Below are 24,444 nucleotides of genomic sequence, written 5' to 3'. Positions count from 1 at the left end.
ACTTAAGCTTTGCATCCAAAGTCATTTCAAGGTATTTGGCCGTATTGGCGTAAGGTACAGCTTGATTATTAATGATTATTGGAATATTGTTTATCTTTTTATTTGTAAAGTTTATATGTGAAGATTTTGTTTCATTGAGTTTGATACGCCATTTTTCGGTCCAAGCTCTCACTGTGTCGACGGCATTTTTTAGTTTTACTGCTGCCTTAGAGTACCCGTGGCATGATGGTTAGTGCGTTGGACTGTCATGCAAGGGGTCTTGGGTTCAATCCCTGCCTGTGCCACCTTAATTTAAAAAAAATAATTTTCGCGGGTACTGCCTCTTGCGAGGAAATGACAAATCCTTCAAGAGTAATTCTTGTCATGAAAAAGTGCTTTCTCAAACTAGCCGTTCGGATTCGGCATAAAATTGTAGGTCCCTTCCATTCCTGACAATAGTACTCGCACACAGGAATGGTTGAGAGTTGTAAGTCACTAGGCCCTGGTTCACAACGGACTGTTGCGCCACCCCATTTGATTTTTGATTTGGTGCCTTAGAGACACATTTGTCGGGTACCAAAATGTCCATTATGGTGTGATTACCAACTGGAATATCCCTTGTGTATAGTAAATACAGGGTAGGACCTAGGACACTTCCTTGTGGTACACCGGCTTCTATTTTCTTCAATTCCGAGTATTCTTGATCGTACTCTAAACAATCGGTCTGAGATGTACGATTTTAATATTTCAAAGTACTGCCTGGGAAGATCCCTTTGCAGTTTGTACTCAAGTCCCTCATGCCAAAGCTTGAGCAACATCTAAGAAAATAGCTGAACATACTTGTTTTCTTCTAATGCTTTTTCTATTACATCCGATATTCTATGAACTTGGTCTATCGTGGAATGTTTATTTCTAAAGCCAAACTGATGGTTTGGGATTAACCTTCTTTCTTCTATGATTTTGCTAAGTCTCTTCAGAAGCAATTTTTCAAAAACTTTTGCCATAACTGGTATAAGCGATATTGGTCTGTAAGCCGTCACTTCTGTAGGTGGGTTACCTTGCTTTGGTATGACAATTACTTCAGCAATTTTCCAATGGTGCGGGACATACCGGTGTTTAAGGCATTCAATTATTATATATTGGAGTTTTATAAAGGCTTTAAATGGCATTTCTTTCATAACCTAAGCAGTAATTAGATCGTAACATGGTGATTTTTTATTTGGTAGTTGATGTAAACACATATTTTTATTTCTTTAAGTCTAACAATTGGTATTTCACTTTCATCTATCTTATCAACAAACTGTAAGTTATTTTCAGTCGCGTTTGATGAGTAAGGCTTAAAAACATTCGCAAGATGTTTAGCGAAAAGGTTAGCTTTTTCTTTCGGGTTACCGATCCATTTCCCATCTTGAGATTTCAAGGCCGAGTTTTGTAACTGCGGTCTTTTCAGGCGCTTGGCTGCTCGGTTGAAGCATCGGTCGGTAAATTCCTTAGGAATGTACTGAGTGAATCATTTTTGAATTTGTAAATTTGTTTTTTAAGATTGTTGCTTATACGGTTAAACGTTGTTTTATCATCTGGAAATCTAGTATTTTGCCATTTTCTTCGAGCTCTTCTTTTCTCTATTATCAACTCTCTTATCCCTAAAGGATATTTTATTGCATTTTGTCTTCTATAAGAAAATGTTGGAGTACTTTCCTCAGCGGCCTGTTGCACATTAGCAATAATTTGTCCCACTTCATGGTGAATTTGCTCGATTGTATCCATGGGAGATCTTAATTGTATAAAACTTAAAAGCCTTTCTCTAAAATCATTCCAGTTTGTTTTCTTATTTACAAGCTTTGGATTACTTTTTTCTAGTACTTCCTAAAAATGATACTTGATTATGGTCAATAGCACAACTTAGATCATCAGTTACTTTAATGATAGCAGAGACAAAACTGTGATTTATTCTAAAACCGGATTGATTAACACACAAAAGATAGTTTTTTTTTAAATAATTCGAGATCTGGCTATATACATTTTTTTCTAACACTTTTGGAATAAATAGAAGAATCAAAATTGGTCTGTATTTGGGAGATGTTAAGCGAGTAGCAGGTTTCTTGATCTCAGGAATTACTTATGCAACTTTCCAGGTATGAGGAAAACAACTTAAAGTAATGATTGTATTGAAAATATTCGTTAGGGTGGGAAGTATGTGAGGAAGTAATATTTTAATAAACGAGGGGAGGATTTTATCAAACCATATGGCTTTAGATTTAATTTTTAATTTCTTTGCTTCATCAGTTCCTTAATTTCAAGAGAAAACCACAAATTGTGCTTGTGCTTGGCCACCTTTGTTTTGAGCTTCACATTCTTAACGAATAAAATATAAAAAATATAGTAAAAATTAAATCATGTTTCGAAATGGCGGATGCGGAAAGCTGGTCGTAGATCAAGAAGTTTTCGATTTATGGGTAAAGAATAAGTCTAAGAATGTTGCGTTATCATTATTTAAATAAGTTGCATTACTAAAATTATTTGTATATAAGTTTAGGCTGCATTCATTCAATAAATGATTTTGACGTTACTTTGTTTAGCACCTTACAGTTAAAGTTTAATGCTCTCTAATACTGTAAACATGGGTGAGAAATCAACGTGTTTATTTGGACGATAGTACCCGTTTCATGATGGTTAGTGCGTTGGACTGTCATTACAGAGGTCTTGGGCTCGATACCTACCTATGCCATCTAAAATTTTTTTCGCGGATGCTGCTTCTTGCGAGGAATTGACAAATTCTCTAAGAGTAATTCTTGCCATGAAATGTGCTTTCTTATTAGCCGTTCGGATTCGGCTTAAAACTTTAGGTCCCCTCCAACTCTGACAACAGTACTCATACACAGGAATGGTTGAGAGTTGTAAGTTACTTGGCAATAGTTCTCAACGGACTGTTGCGCCACCCAATTTATTTATTTTTTAATGTAAATCGCAACCCCTCCCTGATATTATATTTTGAGTCGCGACTCGTCTCGAACTACGTTGGTGCAAGTGAGATACAAAATTCGAAAAAATGGAATAGAAGAGAATTTATTAGATTAGTCGCGGCTCAAATTTTGCACGACTCATTTTTTACATTTCTTTATTACTCATTCGTTATTTTACCATTCCGTTAAGAAAGCAATTGAGTAGCAAAACCTTCTCCCGAGTGACTAAAGTGTTGCTATATAAGGTCCTCATCATAGCGTCCTGCTATACGGTGCAGAAGCATCGACTATGATAAAAGCGGATGAAAGCACCTTGGGTCGTTCCGAGAGAAAAGTTCTTCGTGTGATCTACGGTCCCGTATGCATAGAAGGGGAGTGGATGGGAAGATGGAACGAAGAGCTGTACAGCGACCTAGACTTAGCCAGAAGGGTAATAGTCCAACGACTTAGATGGCTGGGTCACGTAGAGGGCATGGAAACCGGCCCGGAAAGTCTTCGAATCCACACCCACAGGACAGCGCAGTAGAAGAAGACCGCGGGTCAGGTGGCGCGCACAAGTTGAAAATGGACTTCACCTAACTTAAACAAGATACTTCAAAAAACCAATGAAAGATGGGAAAGTATCAAAACCCGTTCTACAGAAAGGAAATTATGGCCCAAAATCAATAAAAATAGATAGCGTTCGATTATGCATCTAAACCAAAAAATGTCTAGAATTGCTTTTGAGTATGTTTTTTAACAGGTCACAACTTGTTGGGTTACCATTAAAATAAAATGCGGCTTACCACCAATGACATGTGAACAGGCTCTAATGTCCACCACTATATCTATACCGAATATTAGGCTTTATAAAAGCTTCTAAATGGATAGAACAAGAGATAGGCTTATTGTGGAAAATAAGCCAGAAACATTGGAAATTGTACCAGACAGAAATGGAAAAAAAAAACAGAAACCAAAATGGAAATTAGGCCAGAAAACCAATTGATATATTCTGGCCTAATTTCCAAATACCAATTTGGAAAAAAAGCCAGAAAATGTTTTGCATTTTAAAAGTCGCTACTTGGTCAATATTGTAGACATTTTATCACAACAGGAAAAAACAGCCCCTGACATGCACTCGCGGAGTGGGTGGCGGTCGCGGGCGCGGTGCTGCCATGTCAGTGCGGGCACGGGCGCGGCCCGCCGCACTTGGCCATGGCGTTGCGGACGCGGTGCGGGCCGCCGCCGGGGTTACGGCGGCGCGGCGTGGCTGCCACGCAAAAAATTACTAAAGTTTTCAATAATTTTTTGTATTTGTAACAATTTATTGAACAAAATAGGAAAGAACAAAATATTTTTACTAAATGTAAACTTGCAAAGTGTCTGCTACGATTTCCCGGCAGCATGGACATTGGTTATTTTCGTTTGAATCTGCAACTGCTTGAGATTGCAACTTTAAGTTGCACTCTGAGCATATTTTCATATGTCTGCACGGCAACAACACAACGTTTGGTGGAAGGACCTGACATATAATACATAATATTACATCCGCTTCTTTTACGTCTTCAGGATGTTCCTCAGCTTCTTCTTCCTCGTCAGAGTAAACGTTAGTGTCAACATCATTAGAATCTAGAAAAGTGCATAACTTTGCATATTTTTTTTCACAACGTCAAGTGTCAATGATGAATTCGCGAAAGCAACTAAACAATAGTTCTTGCAATAGATGACAGAGACAAAGAATGTGTAGTAAAACTGTTTATTTATTACAACAATTTATACAAAATACGCCAGAAAATTTGTAGGAAAAAATGCCTGAAATTCCGAAATTTTGCCAGAAAAATTTATAATTTTTTCCTAGGATAAAAAGCCAGAATTTTGTATGAAGAATTTTTTGGCGTTTTTTCCAAAAAAATTCTGGCGTAATTTCCGGAAGCCACTTAACAATGCAAAAATATTTGTTTTATTCAAAGAAGAAATTGTAATAAAAAATCAATCGGTTTGTTTTTGAGAAAATTCGAATTTTACTACAGGACTACAGTTGCTTAAAAAAATTTAAAAAAACGCGTAACGCGAATCTGCTTTAAACCTTAACGTCAAAGTTTTAACCAATTCGTCCCCCAATTTTGTACTGTAAGGACAAGGACATACAGACAGACGGACGAAATAGGAAGACCCATTTTTTCGACTTATCGACAATCGTAATGTCAAGTTTGATTAAAATTCGATTTTTTTACGAATTGCAATATAGTTCCTATAAGTCACAAATAAAGAAAATATGACGTTATTTTGTTTGTAAAAAATATTTTATATTGCAAAATATCTTTCAAGAACAATTATTAAACTAACTTTTGAAAATGGAAAACGAAAACTGATTGAATTTATAACACAATAGGCGTTTTTCTTTTTTAACTCATAATAGAGCTCTGAACATAGTCCGAGTTTATCTGTTACTATTTGACATTTCAATTTATAACTGTCTTTTACTACCATTTCAAGCCTTTTGAAATAAAACCAATACATACTTACAAAAATATGTTTTAAAGCGCGACTATTTTCTTGCTCTATTTTAATTTTTAATATCTTTAGAATTAGTAAAATAAATTTCAAATTTCAATATATATAACTTTAAAAAACACCCTTGTTTGTATAAGTAAGGGGGATTAATAAGAAAATTATATTACTTTATATGTAGAATTTAAATATTCAAATTAAAACTATAATTAAAGCAATTGAATATAAAATCTTTATGTTTGCATTTTTTTAAATATCGAATATCGAATCAGGAAAAAATGCTTAGCGATTATTTTAAACCAAAGCCATAACCGTGCATACATAGAAAGAAAGGTTACCTGTCAAATTCCAACAAGTTTCCTAATTTCTTAACAAAAATACTGGCCTAATTTATATTTTTAAAAAAACTAACCAATTACTTACACACGTTATAAATATATAGACATTTATAATAAATCATTCAATTGCTTTTTTAATCAAATCTGCCAAAAATAAGACCCCCTCAAAATTTATTTGTGACTACGGCTTGAACTCTACCTATTTTTTCCTGCCCCACCAATTCAACCAAACTTGTATTTCAACACAAGGCACTGTTTCCAATTTCTTGGTCAAAGAAGTAAATTTTCAGTTCACTTTCGTTTGTGAAGTAGTTAAGTCACTCTTTATGTACATATATACATATTTTGTAATATTTGAAACTGTTCCTCATTGGTTTTTTGTTGTCATCACTTTTTCGTTTGTATAGTCGATGGAAAGCAATACGTGTTGACCGAGACGTGACGGTGGTTAAGATTAACCTGTTAGGTGTATTTTCTTTGTTATCTTCTGAAGACTTAAAGAAAGTAAAAGTTATCTACAGAAAAACGCTTCCTCTTATTGGAACTTAAATTAACAGCGGAACTGTTTTGTGTATCCGTTTTTGACGCGACTGTTTTATTTTGTTCAATTGAAATGTTAAGAGTGAAGTGGTGAATTATGCAATAGTATTTTTGAGATCGTGGTTTCAAAAGTAAATACTTTTAATAACCAATCAACCACACAAATACGATTTTAAACATTATTGTTCGTTAAGTTTTTAAATATGGATAGGTCTCTTAAGATTCTGTGGATGTTTTTTTCCATATTACTACTATATACTCGGGGAGAAGTAATCAATGCCGAAGTTGTTTTTAAAATCGATGAAGGTAAAATTCATATAAATGAATCAAAATTCGAACCTATAGCAGGCTTATCTCATAACTTCGGGAGTGAAAGTAATATGAGTGAGCAAATAAATTTATCAAATACTCTTCGATTGAAAGATACGTTGGAAATATTCGATTTACAAAACATTGCAATGAATTGGAATAAAATTGTTTTAGCTGAAATTTCACAAAACTGCACGAAAGATGTTTGGAGTTTTTTAAATGCATTAAATGCAAGAAAGATATGGGCCATTAAAAGTAAGTAGTCAGCTCAAGTTTTTGTTTAAGTTTAAAGTAGGATGGCTAAATAAAAACTATCTCTTGCAAATCGTCGGCAAAAATCAATTGTTTATGTACTAAATATACAAACTACCACAGAATAACCCTGACTTAAACTCAAAGTGAAAAATTGATTACTCGGAGTTAATCAAAATTTTAAAATGATTGAAAAAAACCTTTTATAATTAAGGTTCAAACTCACACTATGTTTATAATTTTGTGGTCTTTTTAACAAGACGTAACCTATAATACTAAGGCATTGATGGTATGTGTGCAGTAAATATTGCATTAAACATCAATATTAGGAAATTTTAAAAGCTTTGGACTGGATTTCTATAAATTTAATTTTTGGCTACCTAAAGTAAGTAGAAATGTTTTCGAATAAAGTTGACCTCCATCTCACTAAAAGGTGCCTTTGAGGTCTCAGATTCAGTACTTTCCAACATGATCAAATCTTCCCATTTTACTAATCTTAACAATTTTCTAATTATCATTGTGTTTATGTATAGTAATAAAACTCATTCCATTGTCTAACCAATGCATGTAATCATCCAAACAATGATAGTTGTTAGAAAAAAACAGCAACCAAACCTAAATCTGCTGAACAGACCATTAAAAGGACCGGAATATAAGAAATTCGAAAGCCATATTAGTACATTGATAATTTTTGACAACTTTTTAACTTAAACTTTAATAAAATATTTAAGGATTGTAAAGTCATAAAATCATTTCTAATAACTAAAATCATCCATTTAACTTAGTAACATACTCGTACTTGAAGGGTTCTTAAATCTATATTTTGATCACGTTTTAATCATTTTAATATTTCCACATTTTTTCCTCAAATCTAACAATTTTATAGATAAAAGTACCTACTTTTTTTGCATAGAATCACCTGCAATGTTTATCCATTTATATAAAACTGCACATCATCCCTTGCAACTCTGACGCATTGTTTCCTCTTCGTAAAATTTAGCGTACTTTTTAAAAAATGTTAAAAAGTTAAAATAAAACTCTCCTTCAAAGTTTACTTTTGTCACATTTTTTCGAAGTGAGTATATAATTTTCCTGGAACACGTTTCATAAATTGGCTTATTGGATTATTATTTAATATGCCTAAAAAATTTCAGAATTTATGTAATGCAGTCTTAAAGGAGGAATGTTATAAGATTAGTTTGGAGCTAGGAATACCAACTTTGCCTGCAACTTTGAGACAATTAAATTTGGCCTTAAGGTGTGATAGAAAAGTTGATTTAAATGCTGACCTATATTCTTGATGAACCTTTTGACAAATGTCCTTTCCTAATTCAATGTGATGTCAACATTTTGTTTTATACGGTAACAAAATTATCTAAAAACAACAATTTTGTTGATAATGTTGTACCTACATATGCATCACAATGAGCCTGAGTGTGTCCTACTCCAGCTCATTATGATGATGTCCGGTAAAAGAGCGCAAGCCTGTTACGTTTTTTGACTTGGTTCTCAGAGAAACACCTTGTTTTTGACTTTGAGTAAATTCTTTGACTAAAGCCTCTACGGTCCATATATTTGGGTTGCAAATAGAATCAAAATAAGTGGGATTCGTTATTAATTTAAAACAGGAAACAAAGCTTTTTGGTTTACTGATCTTAGTACACCTAATGGATGAGCTGGAAGGTATGGTCTTGGTAGATACTAATTGGGAAGTTATATCTTCCGGCGTTGTAACTGGGTCCAGTCGAGATATACAAATTATTTTTGGTTTCGAGACAGCTTTGATAGGGATGGAGTTGTTAATTACAGTTCCTGTAACGGAATCACTATTGGAAGGTAAATTTGAGTGAACAATTTGAGGTATATGGGGAGTTCCGGTGGATATGTAGGTATTGGGGCGATGTTGACATTTATTCTTTTTGAGGGGGGGTAGAATTTCTAGCAAGATCAGAGTTTTCTCGGCTTCTTAGACATTTTCTTTTGCTTGTCAGGTACATTTTCTGCGTTATTAACACCAGAACCTGATTGCGCGATAATATTTTCACCCGTAGAAGAGAAAGTAGTAGGAATAAGCTGTGCCAAATCATTAGTTGAAGTAGACCTATCGACCATGATGTTGGTTACAGAGTATGCATTTAATTTGGAAACTGCAGTGCTGAAAAACTTCAGTAGCTCTTCAAAATCTTAAGAAAGTTTTAAAATGTCAGCCTTAAAAGAAACCATTTTAAAAGCTAGTTGAGATACAGAGGGCTTAAGGCAGTCGTGACAGTACCAGTAAGCAAATTTCGAATTGGCTATTTTTTCAATGAAAGCGTTGGTTGAACCAAACCATTTTGCATGGTAAATATTACCACAGGGTCCGAAACAGGCAAAAAGAGGATTATTATTAGCACACTCTTGGCTCTATTGTAGCAATCCATATTTTCGAAGGAGTGTTAAAATAAATAATAAAAATAAAATATAGATACAAATGTATTTAAATAAAAACAATAATCACGAGAAGCGGGACTCGTACATATGTACGTGCTTCAACAAAAGTCTCAATACAATCACGCTTTACTAACTTTTTCTAAATCTTTTGACGAACTTAGCGATAAAATTATTTTATTTAAATTTAAAGCTCTTGCTTTCACCATTTTTCTTAGCTCGGATCAAATCATACCTTCAAAACAGATCCTATGAGGTAAAATCTAGAAATTGTCATTCTGAACCTTTTGTTGCTCATTCTGGTGTTCCCCAGGAAAGCCATCTTGACCCTTTTCTATTCAGCTATTAACGACGTGTCGTCATGTCTACGCTCAAGTGAGGTTCTTATTATTTTTGCTGATGACATGAACATTTTCAAGATATTAAACTCCACCCAAGATCGTATCCTTTTACAAGTCGACATTGATAGTTTCGCATTTTGGTGTGAGAAAAATAGCCTTGCCCTTAACCCTTTAAATTGTCATCCGATAACTTTTACTAAAAATCAAAAAAAAAAACAATGTGTACATTTGTTTAACCGAGTCGGAACTCATCACCTGCGTACTTTTGGCTTTATACATATTGACTTCCATAGAACTAACTATGGAAAGAATGAAGCTTTAAGTCGAATGAACATTTTCATCGATTGATTCAAATTTAAATAAGGTGGGATTAAATCATTGTTTAGAACTAGTGCTCTAGTATCGTAAACGCTCTCATTTTATTTTTTGTTCTGTAATAGTTAATAATTGTATTATTTTTTACTAACAACTGATCGTAGTTTGGCGCTTGCGATAAGCTTACTACTTTCTCAAAATTCTGAAGTGTAATACCTAAATTGGAGTTTGAATTCGTTATCAGCACTAGAAATTTACTCTAAAATGAATTATTCAAAAACGTAAGGGAATTACATAAAAGGTTTTTCAATACTTCAGATAGAATCAAATAAAGACTCATAAATAATCTTATAACTACTAATAATTACGAAAACATAGTGAGATAATAAAATTAACTGTATCGAGAAAGATTTGTATTTTACAAAATCATTATTATTTATTATTGTTATGAAATTGTGTGCATTAACTTATCCTAAAACCCCGGTTTTGGTTGTCTTTAGCATTTATCTTTTTGACAACACTGGTTTAGACACACGTTTCGTGTTTTGTTGCACTATCAAACATCTTCAGTTTGGTCTATAATTTAACAATGAATCGTCTTACAAACGAACAACGCTTGTAAATTATTGAATTTTATTATCAAAACAAATGCTCTGTTTAGAAAGTTTATCGCGCGCTTCTTCCACCGAGTGACGAGCTCATTTTTGGTTCAATTGGTACGTAAATAAGCAGGCTGGTGGCGTCATTGGACCGTACTTCTTTAAAGATGATGCGAATCGTAACTTAACTGTGAATGGTGAGCGCTACCGTGAGATGATATCCAACTTTTTTTGCCCAAAATGCAAGAGCTTGATTTGCATGACATGTGGTTTCAACAAGACGGTGCGAGTGCGGTGAACATTTTATTTCACGTTCAAGACCGGTCAATTGGCCGCCTAGATCTTGCGATTTAACACCTTTAGACTATTTTTTGTGGGGCTATGTTAATGCACATGTCTATAAAAACAAGCCCGCTTCAATTGACGCAGTGACAACATTGAAGCATTTATTATTTAGATACCGGCCGAGATGTTGGAAAGAGTATGCCAAAATTGGACCAAGCGGATGAAACATTTGAGGAGCAGTCAAGGTCAACATTTGCATGAAATAATTTTCAAGCATTATATTATATGGACCGTTCTATCGATTCCAATAAAGATTTCATGCATTTTTCTGAATTGTATTTGTTTTTTTTTTCCTAGAGCTTTTAAAAAATCACGTTATAACAACAACGGTTAAACTTATTTTAAGCAAATCTGTGTAAATAATAACTTTATTAAAAATATTAACTCTTGATCTTCATTTGATTAAGGTATAGAATTATCTAAATATTAAAAATGTTTATATTGGAAGCAAGGCCGTAAGAATTCTAAAAATCGAGCCATACTACTTTTAATAACATGAGTTTAAAAACAAACCCTTTAAATTTGAATTTAGAGCTTTTAAAACGACTGTCACTAGCTATTAAGATTTCATCTCAGTAATAATGATGTAAGAAATCCATGATAACTCTAAAAAATGTTTAGTCGAAATTTCAATATCATATTTTATTGACTGTTTTTCTAAATGGGTTCAAGGTTATCCCAAAGATGAAGTAGTGGAGGATGCCTAAAAATCACAATCTTAACGATAAAATGATGGTAATTTTATTGAAAAGTCAGTTTTTTAAAACATTGTCTAAATGAGTATTGTTTCGGAAATTTAAATAATTTGGTTTATAATTTGATGACTCTTCTACCATAGCTCAGCTGCCGCTAAGAGAATGTTCTTAGAATTAAGTTTGAAAATTAAGGAATTGACTTAATTTTGATAATCTGCCAGCTTTTGAGCTCCAAAATAGATTTTCCAAAATTAGGTTTTTATATTTACATTTTCTTAAGCTAATAAACTATAATCTCATCTTAAAACACTTTATTTTCATGTTTTGGTACCTTTATTTGGGTTAATCTAATTTAAATAAGTTTGTTATTGATTTTGAGATCTGCATAATATGGAAAATATGTTAAACAATTTTACAAAAGTTTCGGACTTCTATTACTGATTAAATTATTAAGATCTGCTAAAAATAGCTTCTTAAGCTAGCCTGACCCAAATTGAAATATAATCGACAAAGAATGAAATTTTTCCATTCAATACGTCAGATATAAAGCAGAACTACAAATACTTTTTATGCTTAGAAAGAGATAGGAGATTTATCAAGGGAAGCCTTTGAGCGTATGGAGGTAATAAAACTCTATCAGGCCAGGGGTAGAAACTAAGACAAAATCTTAAAAATCTACGTTGGATACTTTCTATGCTATCAATAAATAATAAACTTGTAGATACAATTATAAATTATATTATATATAGTATTATAATTAAAGAGATCGATCAGTGAACGTTAATTTTGAGTCTAGTACAACACTAAGGTCAGATAAACTGGATTCTACATTCAAACGCGACGAATTTAGCATCTACAGCAAGGTTCCCAAAATCGAGTGATTTCATACCTACGAATAGTTTTCAAAACCACTTGAAGTGAAATTATAGCCACTGTTAATAAACAATTTTATTGATTATCATAAATTGCATTATGTATTTCGTATGTTTTCATTTGTTCTGTGCTTTTCAATAAAATAAATATACAATACATATTATTTATATTATTTGCATTTCCTTGATGCGGATTTGCAGTTTTTTGCGATATACAGTTATTTAACATTTCGGTTGGAAAAGATTATGCTGTCGCAACATAGTTTTTGAAAGTGAATTTTAGAACTTTTTTTATATTGTTAATCGATTTCGATTGAAATTTAGAACCTCGCTAACACATTGCCTTACAATCGGTGATATTTAAAATCAAACCATTTTATATTGCACCATTCATTCCCAAAATTGATTTAGAAAATTCCTACCATTATTCCTACATGTTTCTATGGACACATCCAAAGAGCATAATGGGGGTTTCTGGGTAATCGAATGTGCGTTTGAACGATACATCAGTAAATGTTCGTTCAAATTATGTATCCAATATCTGCCTCTGTTTTGACTGATAAATAGCCTATTGACGATGGACCTATGTTGTCTTTCCAACTTACCACTGTGCTCGGGCCAATAAGGAGTAGTGGAGTAGTATTTAACAACTGAATCTTGTTGTATTACAATATATTTAGAATTCATCACTTCTTAACTTCAAATAGGAAGTTATTTTAATGGGTCCGATTTGTCAAATTGAAAATTTTGACATTTCTCGGCGTTTCAAGGTCCCTAGAGTCTAAATAAAAGATTTTTAGAAAGATGTCTGTGCGTGCGTGTGTACGTACGTTTGTACGTCCGTACGTTCGCGACGTCTTTTTCGTCCTCCATAGCTCAAGAACCAGAAGAGATATTGACTTCAAATAAATTTTTTTATACAGATAATAAGCAAAAAGATGCAGAAAGGGCCCTCAAGAAAATTGCGTGGGTGCTTTTTTTACCATAGCAGTTTGAAAAAAAGGTGAACATTTTGGTTAACCCTAAATATCTTACGAACCAAAAACGCTACAGACTTAAGTTAAATTTTATATAATATATTTTAACGTGATATCAAAGAAATATATTTTTTGAAAAAATCCATTTAAGGTTTTTTTTTTATAAATTAAAAAACTGAAAAAAAAAATTTGTCACCTACAAAATTTTACGACTTAAATATGATTTCATCTCCAAAACAACGAAGAATAATGTTTTTGACATCTCATAAAATTTTGAGAAAATCGAATTTATAAAAAATAAAAATCTAAAAAAACATTACTCAAAGTTAGTAAAAATTGAATATCGATTCAAATATCTTTTCAAAAACTTGAAATTTAGGCTTCAAACTTATTTTAACTTATAAGAAATATTGTATTTAATATTTTGAAAAAATCGAATTGATAGTTTTTTTACAAAAAATAAAAACCTAAAACGAAAATGAATAAAAGTTGGTAAAAATTGATTTTCGACTCAAATATTTTTTCAAAAATTTTATATAATAGCTTCTAACTAATTTTTACTTATAAGAAATATTGTTTTCAACATCAGGACAAATTTTGAACCAAACATACATCACATCCACTCAATATTTTGTTCGTGGTTTTTTTAGAAAAGTTCAGGCGCACACACTTTACGAAACATCAATTGCTCGTAGCGAAATAACGCCTTTCAAGTAATAAAGGTAGTAATTTCTCTTGAATCTGCCAATATCAATATGAAATCAAAATCCAGAAAATTAAGTCTATATTCTCTTAGAATACTTAAATATTGTTTCCAGTGTGAAATAATAACAATATTTTTGAAAGAAAATGTTTCAAACTATGTACCTACATTATGTATATTAAATAAATATTTAAATTTTCTAATAATTACAAAAAAGTATAAATATAACAATATATTATTAAAATGATAACCATACATTTTTTTTATTATAGCACTACTAAACCTGATACAATGCGTTATCGTCAAGCTCTGAAAAGGATTTCCCTTTTCCTAGCTGTGGCAACAAATCTTCTATTGTAGGAAGTGGGAAATTTTCTCGTTCAATGGCTTTATTAGCACGACGCATATTAATATACAAACGATGGAATAAACAATTATACCGGAGAGATCCATTTTGCTGGCTTATTTATTTCTACAATGACATCTCGCGAAAGAAGTACATTAAGTCTATTCTATGTACATATTACATCCGATAAGAAGTTTACCTTCACCTTTTATCACGTAAAAGTTTTGGTTTAAAAGCATTTATTTTATGTTATTTTATTTTTTGATCTTCGCCACCAATGTAGTTTATTAATTAAGATACTTCTACTTCTTAATGATTCGATCACGTAGGTGAAAGTATTTTTTTAAAACATTTTTTTTTTTTTGGAAATTGGCGTTATAGCTATCCTATGGGTGTGTTTTATAGTAGAGGAACCAGCATGAAAAACAAAATTTCTAGTTATAAGACAGAATACTGTATATATGCTCAGATTTATTTAGATAGGCTATACAACTAAACTACTCAAAACAAAATAGGGCCCACCCAAGATTTATTTTGTATTAACATAAAAAATACTTATTTGGTGAAAATTGTCGAAGCCCTTGAATAACAATTTTACCAATACCCCGTGAAAGGAAAAAAGCCGGTCTCTCGAAAAAACAATCAATGCAAAAATTGTTGCATATGTTTTCTCAGTCTGATTCTAGTGTTGTTGGTAAGTTTGTCTTTATTTAATTGTTGTTCTTCGTGAATAAACGTGATTACAATGCCCGGTCTTAGACGCCATTTGGATACTGAAAACGCAATAGCAAGGAGTGTTGCTAACAGCCGGTTCACACTATTCGATATTTTCACCGTATCGGATATTTTCGCCATTTGGTGTCTTTCGATTGGAGTGGTCGACTGCACTAAGATGTTCAACGTTCTAGATCGTGTGCTATTTAGCCCAAACTAACACTGGCCTATCGGGAAGCGCGTTTAAGGTCCGCCCTTGAGAAAATAGATGGAACCTTAGACAACTTGAGGTCTGTACTCTTCACACACGAATGCAAAATCAAATTTTTGAGTAATGATGAGCGAGTACGAGTGTGAAGAACGACGATTTCTCTGTGAGATTATTTCTGTTGTTGTCACAACAGCAGGTGAACATTTTAGCAACCCGTGCGTTCACGGAAGTGGCTTATTTGGGGGCCCCAGTATTATCGTATGGGCTGAAAAAGTTTGCCAATCAAAACCGAGCTGATTATTTTAGATGAGGGCACTGTAACCGCCGCCAGTTACATAGTTATGGTGTTGTGATCCCATTTTTACAAAGATTGACGATGGGTTTGTTGTTATTTATAACAATGCTCACCCGCATATGAGACGTAATACGCAAGCGGCTGTTTCTGACGTCAATACAGAGCCCAGACATCAATCCGATCGCGCAATGAAAGGACCAGTTAAAAAGAAGCATACAAAAAAGCCACCATAGTGAAAGGACTGCACAGGAGCTTATAAACGAGTTAAAAGCCTGTTTGGATCTTATACCCGAAGAAAATTTAAGGCATCTAATTGATAGCCTATATATACAGTGCATACAGAGTAAACAAGAACCTACATGCTACTAAGCAAAAGAAATAAGCCGAAAATCATAACAAAAAATAGTGAAATGTAGAGTTTATTTTCTTTTTATTTTTTGTAAATTTTCCTATAAAAAATGTTTTTTTTAGTGTAACTTGAATAAAGAATTTTTGGCCGTGGCAAAAGTGTGTATACTATAATTTAATACTTAACTGAAACATAATAACCAAAAACAACAATTTAAACACTTATTTTTTTTGCAAACGAAAGCCAAAAAACTTTGTGGGCTCTATTTTGTTTTGAGTAGTTTATATATCGATATAATAACAATGAGGTAGGGAGCTATCAGACTAATTTAATGATTAATGATTTAAGGTTTTTCTTGATTTAAAAACAAGAAAATAGACACAAGTGTTGTATAATACTTAATTGTAAGTATTACTGTTATTTTTTAACTATAAATTGGACGGCTGTAACGTTGCTTTGGGGAATGGTATTTAAAAGTCTTCCTTATCTTATCTTCATTGGTGTTCTTAACATTGTGTAAAAACTCCCAAAAGCTCTCTTATATGCGTCGTAAGTTATAGACTTTCAAAAGTCGCGAAAACACCTGTTTCGTTGTTATGTCCATTTCTATAGATCCAATGGTCTTAATACTTTTACTGAAGTAGTCAAGCATAAAATTCAATAAGTCGGAATATTTTTTCATACCGTACACCGTTTAGATTAGAGCGCAAGAAGAGTTCAACGCGTAATAGCCTAATCTTCGCAGTAGCCTAATCTTCCACTAAAAATTACAGCATCGAACCATACAAATTATTAACTGTTTCTATCATTTAGAGATGAAACACTTATTTTACTGGAATTTTATACAAATCTTTCGTCTACTTCATCTCAAAAACGCTGCGTATGAAGGTTAAGAACTTCGAAATAGTTATCATAAGAACACATTTGGGCAATGTGATATAAAAAATACATAAGGTCACAAAATCTAGGAAGCGCTTATGGGAAATATATTTTTTGTACCTAAATTAATGTTTTTTACAATAATTTTATTAAAAGTAGTAAGGTTTGATTTTGAGAATTTTTACGACTTGTGTAATGCGTAGATAATTCTCGCTGTTCCCAAAGTCCAATTCAGATTATAAGTTTATATTTTTAATAAAGTTTTTATTTGCACAAAGTTGCTTAAATGAGCTTAACCGTTGTTTGTGTTTACCCAAATTACTTTTTCAAATTGTTGAACATCTCTTTTCGTTTTCGAAAAATATGACAAAATGGAATAAAAAATGACCATTTGACCAAGTGAAAAAGTAATGACCAATGTGGCAATCGTGGGTTGGGTACACCGAGCGAGCAACGAAAGTAAAAATAAAAGATATCTTTCAACGTAATGAACAGACTTAAAAATCCGAAAAGTCTTCGTGTAATAACGCGCGCATTACCGAATGACACGTCAAAACAAAATAACCGATTATTGCGCATTAAATACATGCGCTGTGTAATACCAGACTAAGTATCATCAAACAACTTCAATTCCCGTATTGTCTTTGCGCAGTATTACACGGTGAAGGTGTTCTCATAGCGGTAAAAAATACATATTTTTCTTCTTCTGTATCTTTTCCATTTGAATTATCAATTGAATTAGTATGTTTAAAGATAATGGTACAGACTAAGACTATTTTCATTTTAAAAGTCTACATTCCTCCAAAAAGTTTGGTACATCTCTTTGGAATTAGACTATCTTATAAATTTGTCCAGCTCTGACACCAATACTTTACTTCTAGATGATTTTAATTTACCACACAATGACTAGATTCTATCCGAAGACAAATCCTGCCTTGAAGCCTCTTCTTCTTCTTCACAATTGGAACTATCTCTTCTAGATAAAGTCCTTCTAGCTGACTTCCAGCAAAAAAGCTGTATTAAAAACTCAAAAAATCGAATTCTCGATTTAGTCTTTTTTTCAGACGTTATTAGCACTCTTGTTCTAGAATCTAGATCAGAAATTATTAATATTGATAAATATCACTCCCCTTGGACATTTTTCTTGACTTAAGTAATCACCTAACTGAACACAATAATTCCTTGGGCTTATATAATTTTGTCTTCAGAAGAGCTAATTTCCACTTGTTGTCTGAAGATTTAACCATTTCTGGAATTACTGATACTTTAACATTTTCTAATATTGACAAAGCAATTGCAAATTTTTGTAAGATCCCTAATAATTGTTTAGAAAAAAATGCACCTTTAAAGATATAAATAAATACAAACTTTTGACATCGTAAGTACGCGAAAGAATTTCGTTTACTGCGTAACAAAGAAATAAGTCATAGAAAACTTTTCTCAAAACTCTGTCTCCAATCCTTTTCTTTTTATGTTGAAGTCTCTTTCTAATTTTGTAGGTATATGTTATGTATGTTACTGATATCGACACATTTTTGAAAGATAGTATTAAAAAAGTGTAATAATGTTTTAGTTGAACCCCTTACCTTCTTATCAAACTTTCTCTAAAAACAGGCAAATTTCTAAGTGTATGGAAGAAGTAATTTCTAACATCAATTTAAAGAAAGGTAAAAGGGTGGATATAAAAAACTACAGGCCCATTGCAAAGCTTTCTTGCATTCCTAAATTATTTGTGATAGTGTATCATTTTTGAGAAAAAGATCAACCGTTACAAATCTCCTCAAATTTTCAAACATATTTTCAAACACTTTAGATAAATGTTATGAAGTTTATTGTGTATACACTGACTCTTCTAAAGGTTTTGACCAACTTAGCCGTGGAATCATTTTGTTTAAACTTAAAGCTCTTGATTTTCAACCATTTTTCTTAGCTTGGATCAAATCATACCTTCGCAGGTATGGACTTCCTATTACGAAATTCATAAAAAAAACGTATTGAATCAATTCAACATAATTTCATTCGCTTTCTTGGGATGGTCCTTATGATCTGCCTCCCTATGAAAATAGTATTCTGAATCTTCAAATGCAATCTCTCCATCCAAGGCGTGTTAATAATGTCTTAATATTTCTTCATCAACTCCTTAATGGTGAAATTAATGCACCTCATTTGCTAACTTGTGTTTTGATTAACCGAGTCGGAACTGAACAGAAGTGGTTGCACTGGTTCTTATTATTAGTCGTGTTTTTATAGGCTCTATATTTTCCTTTTTTTTCTTATATAAATCGTGTTTAGATATTTATAGTGGTTTTAAATTTCACTGAATAAGTGTACTTAATTTTGTTTTATTCATTAATTTTATCAAATATTGTGTTACATTAGCATTTTAATCAATTTCAATTTTCTTAAATTTTGTGTTATTTTGTTTAAAACTAAAGTTCTCCCCGGTAAGGTGTTCAGTATTTTTGTTTTTTCCAAAGTGTTCCCTTGTCCATGTGTGAGTGCTTTTTGTTTTCAATTATTTTATATTTGATTTTCCCCTACTTTCTTTGTTTGACTAAATTGATTCCACCTTATTAGTTTAATATTATTATATTTTTGTAGGCCAGTAAGTAAAAGCTTGGTTTAATTGAGACTTCTGTTTGAAGCACGTAGGTACGACTCCCGCTTCCCGTGGTATTTTTTTTTTTTTATTATTTTTAATTTAAATACCATTGTATCTATTTTTTTTTTGTATTATTACTTATTTTAACACTCCTTAGGAAATATGGATTGCTACAATAAAAACTGCCAAGAGGGTGCTAATAATAATCCTCTATTTGCCTGTTTCGGACCCTGTGGTAATCTTTACCATGCAAAATGTGTTGGTTCAACCAACGCTTTCATTGAAAAAATAGCCAATTCGAAATTTGCTTACTGGTACTGTCACGACTGCCGTAAGCTCTCTGTATCTCAACTAGCTTTTAAAATGTCTTCTTTTAAGGCTGACATTTTAAAACTTTCTAAAGATTTTGAAGAGCTACTGAAGTCTTTCAACACTGCAGTTTGCAAATTAAATGCATACTCTGTAACCAATATCATGGTCGATAGTTCTACTTCGACTAATGATTTGGCACAGCCTATTCCCACTACTTTCTCTTCTACATGTGAAGATATTCTCGCCCAATCAGGTTCTGGTGTTAATAACGCAGAAAGTGTACCTGCGAAACAAAAGAAAAAGTCTAAGAAAAGAAGCCGAGAAAACTCTGAACCTGCTAGAAATTCTACCCCACCATCAAAAAGAACAAATGTCAACATCACTCCAATACCTACAGATCCCACTGGAACTCCCAATATACCTCAAATTTTTGCCTCAGATATAGCTTCCAATAGTGACACCGTTACAGGAACTGTAATAAACAACGTCATCCCTATCAAAGCTGTATCCAAACCAAAAATAATTTTTATATCTCGTCTGGACCCAGTTACAACGCCAGAAGATATAACTTCCCACTTAGTATCTACCAAGAGCATACCTTCCAGCTCATCTATCAGGTGTACTAAGATCAGTAAACCAAAAAGCTTTGTTTCCTCTTTTAAATTAATAACGAATCCCACTTACTTTGATTCTATTTGCAACCCAAATATATGGCCCGAAGAGACTTTAGTCAAAGAATTTACTCAAATTCAAAAACAGGGTGTTTCTTTGAAAAACAAATCAAAAAACTTAACAGGCTTACGCTCTTCTACCAAAACGTAAGGGGACTTCGTAGCAAGACTACTGACATTTTTCTTAACTCCCAATCATTTCCACACGACGTATTCGTTTTGACAGAAACGTGGCTTAATTCAAGCTTTTCCGACACAGAACTTTTTAGTCAAGAGTTCGAAGTTTACAGAAAAGATCGTCATGTTGGTAATGCAAAGGATTTAGGTGGAGGTGTTCTCATAGCGGTAAAAAATACATATTTCTCTTCTTCTGTATCTTTTCCTTTTGTATTATCAATTGAACTGGTATGTGTAAAGTTAATGGTACAGACTAAGACTTTTTTCATTTTAAACGTTTACATTCCTCCAAAAAGTTTGGAGTCTGTTTATAACGATATCTCCTTGGCATTAGACTATCTTATAAATTTGTCCAGCTCTGACACCAATATCTTACTTTTAGGTGATTTTAATTTACCACACATTGACTGGATTCCATCCGAAGACGAATCCTGCCTTGAAGCCTCTCCTTCTTCTTCACAAATGGAACTATCTCTTCTCGATCAAGTCCTTCTTACTGACTTACAGCAAACAAGCTGTATTAAAAACTCAAAAAATCGAATTCTCGATTTAGTCTTTTCTTCTGACGCTATTAGTACTCTTGTTCTAGAGTCTAGATCAGGAATTACTAATATTGACAAATATCACCCCCCTTTGGACATTTTTTTTGACTTAAGTAATCACCTTACTAATCACAGTAATTCTTTTGATTGCTTATATAATTTTGATTTCAGAAGAGCCAATTTCCAGCAGTTGTCTGAAGATTTAACCATTTCTGGAATTGCTGATACACTAGCATTTTCTAACATTGACGAAGCAGTTTCAACTTTTTATAGGATCCTTAATTGTTGTTTTGAAAAAAATGTACCGATAAAGAAATCAAGAAATACAAACTTTAGCCATCCTTGGTACACGAAAGAATTGCGTTTACTGCGTAACAAAAGAAATAAGGCATGGAAAACGTATCTCAAAACTCTGTCTTCAGTCAACTTCTCTTTTTATGTTGAACTCTTTAACCAATTTAAATCTCTTTCTAATTATTTATATGCTTGTTATGTTACTGATATGGGCACCTCTTTGAAAGAGAATCCTAAAAAATTTTGGATGGCTTTCCAGTTATCTTCAATTACAAGAACCTTTCGTTAGATAAAGCTTTTGATATCTGTAACGCTTTCGCAACGAATTTCCGTGAGTCATTTGTTAATAGCCCTCAAGAAGTTGATGAAGTATATTTTCATAATAATCACACTTTTTCGCAAACTAGCTGTAGCCACATACCTGTGCTTCAGAGTACGGTCCTTGATCTTTTATCTACGTTGAATGATGACTGCTCAGCCGGTCCTGATGGTATTCCCCCGATAGTACTAAAAAAGTGTAGTAATGTTTTAGTTGAACCCCTTACGTTTTTATTCAAACTTTCCCTAAAAACAGGCAAATTTCCCAGTATATGGAAGAAGTCATTTCTTACACCAATTTTCAAGAAAGGTAACAAGTCGGATATAAGCAACTACAGGCCCATTCCAAAGCTTTCTTGCATTCCTAAAGTATTTGAACAAGTTGTTTGTGAAAGCGTAGCATATTTTAGTAAAAATATCATTTGCGAACAGCAACATGGTTTTGTGAAAAAAAGATCAACCGTTACTAATCTCCTCACATTCTCAAACATATGTTCAAACGCTTTAGAACAAGGTTATGAAGTTGACTGTGTATACACTGACTTTTCTAAAGCTTTTGACCAACTAAGCCACGAAATTATTTTATTTAAACTTAAGGCTCTTGGTTTTCCACCATTTTTCTTAGCTTGGATTAAGTCATACCTTGAAAACAGATCCTACGAGGTAAAATTTAGAAATTGTCATTCTGAACCTTTTGTTGCTCAATCTGGTGTTCCCCAGGGAAGCCATCTTGGCCCTTTTCTGTTCATCCTGTCTATTAACGATGTATCGTCATGTCTACGCTCAAGTGAACTTCTTATTTTTGCTGACGATATGAAGATTTTCAAAATAATAAAGTCAAACCATGATCGTATTCTTTTACAAGCCGACATTGATAGTTTCACATTTTGGTGTGGGAAAAATAGCCTTTTACTCAACCCTTTAAAATGCCAGACTATAACTTTCACTAAAAAACTAATCAGTAACGTATTTGACTACTGTATATCACAGCAAAAACTCTGTCGTGTCTCCACATTTAAAGATTTAGGTGTACATTTCTGTTCCAACTTAGAGTTTACACATCACATTAATGTTATTGTTAATAAGGCAAGTTCTATGCTTGGTTTTATAAAACGCTGGGCAAAGGAGTTCAATGATCCCTATGTTACCCTTTCTTTGTATAATTGCCATGTTCGTCCTCATCTTGAATATGCTTCGCAGGTATGGACTCCCTATTACGAAATTCATAGAAAACGTATTGAATCAATTCAACATAATTTCATTCGCTTTGCTCTAAAAGGTCTTCCTTGGGAAGATCCCTATGATCTGCCTCCCTATGAACATCGTATTCTACTTCTTCAAATGCAATCTCTCCATCAAAGGCGTGTTAATAATGACTTAGTATTTTTTCATCAACTCATCAATGGTGAAATTGATGCACCTTATTTGCTATCTTGTGTACATTTGAATTACCGGGGCGGAACTCATCACCTGCGCACGTTTGATTTTTTACATATTGACTTCCATAGAACTAACTATGGCAAGAATGAAGCTTTAAGTCGAATGAGCATTTTATATAACTTAAACTGTTCATCGATAGATTTAAATTTAAATAAGGTGGGATTAAAATCATTGTTTAGAACCAGTGCTCCACTATCGTAATTTTTTGTTCTGTAATAGTTAAATGCTAATTTTGTTTTGTATTTTGTGCGTGTGTTAGGCTATATTTGTATTATTTTTTACTAACAACTAACACATGCACTTATGATGAGCCTCTGATCGTAGTTTGACGCTTGCTATAAGCTTACTACTTTCTGAAATTCTGAAGTGTAAAAAAAACTCATCACCTGCGTACTTTTGACTTTATTCATATTGACTTCCATAGAAATAACTATCGAAAGAATGAAGATTTAACTCGAATGAACATTTTATATACATAACTTAAACTGTTTATAAATTGATTTAAATTTAAATAAGGTAGGATTAAAATCAATGTTTAGAACCAGTGCTCCACCATCGTAAACGTTCTTATTTTATTTTTTGTTCTGTAATAGATAATAATTTATTATTTTTTACTAACAACTAACACAATGCACTTATGATGAACCTCTGATCGTAATTTGACGTTTGCTATAAGCAAATTCTGAGATAGATAGATAGATAGATATTTTATTTTCATAGATAAATGCAAATAAAATATCTATCTATCTATCTATCTCAGAATTCTGCAAATTCTGAAAATTCTAAAATTCTAAAGTGTAAAAAAAATATATCAAAAGCAATTTTTTTATTTAAAAAGAAATGAAAGCAATGATGTAATTGTTGTAGATTCAACCGCGTTTTTTGCTGATAAATTTATAATTTATTTTACAAAAAAAAAGAGTTTTTTGTTTCATTTTTAATAAATTAAAAAAAATCAGGCTGTTGCAAAATTTTCTATCCGGCAACACTGATCTGAATTTATCACCAACAGTGCTATGTTAGGAAAAGCTGAGTGTTGTTACTTGCAACTTTTAAGCCTTACCAATCTTAATACAATTTTGAGTGAACTGCGTAAGAACCTCAACCTCATAACAAAAAAGCAAATTAACAACAACAATATGTCTGCGC

At 32.7% G+C, this 24,444-nt stretch overlaps 1 protein-coding gene across 1 annotated transcript in view; it reads left to right on the top strand.

The window, feature by feature from the left end:
* The first annotated feature begins 6,086 nt into the window (after positions 1-6,086).
* Positions 6,087-24,444, top strand: part of LOC129947735 (nose resistant to fluoxetine protein 6) — a 40,410-nt gene continuing 22,052 nt past the window's right edge. Inside the window, exon 1 of the mRNA XM_056058403.1 lies at positions 6,087-6,874. Within this exon, the coding sequence (XP_055914378.1) occupies positions 6,514-6,874 (361 nt within the window). The 5' untranslated portion in view covers positions 6,087-6,513. The remainder of the gene's footprint in view (positions 6,875-24,444) is intronic.

This window comes from Eupeodes corollae, chromosome 2, assembly GCF_945859685.1.
Source record: "Eupeodes corollae chromosome 2, idEupCoro1.1, whole genome shotgun sequence".
Classification (NCBI taxonomy): Eukaryota; Metazoa; Arthropoda; class Insecta; order Diptera; family Syrphidae; genus Eupeodes; species Eupeodes corollae.
This window is presented reverse-complemented; position numbering and strand designations above follow the sequence as displayed.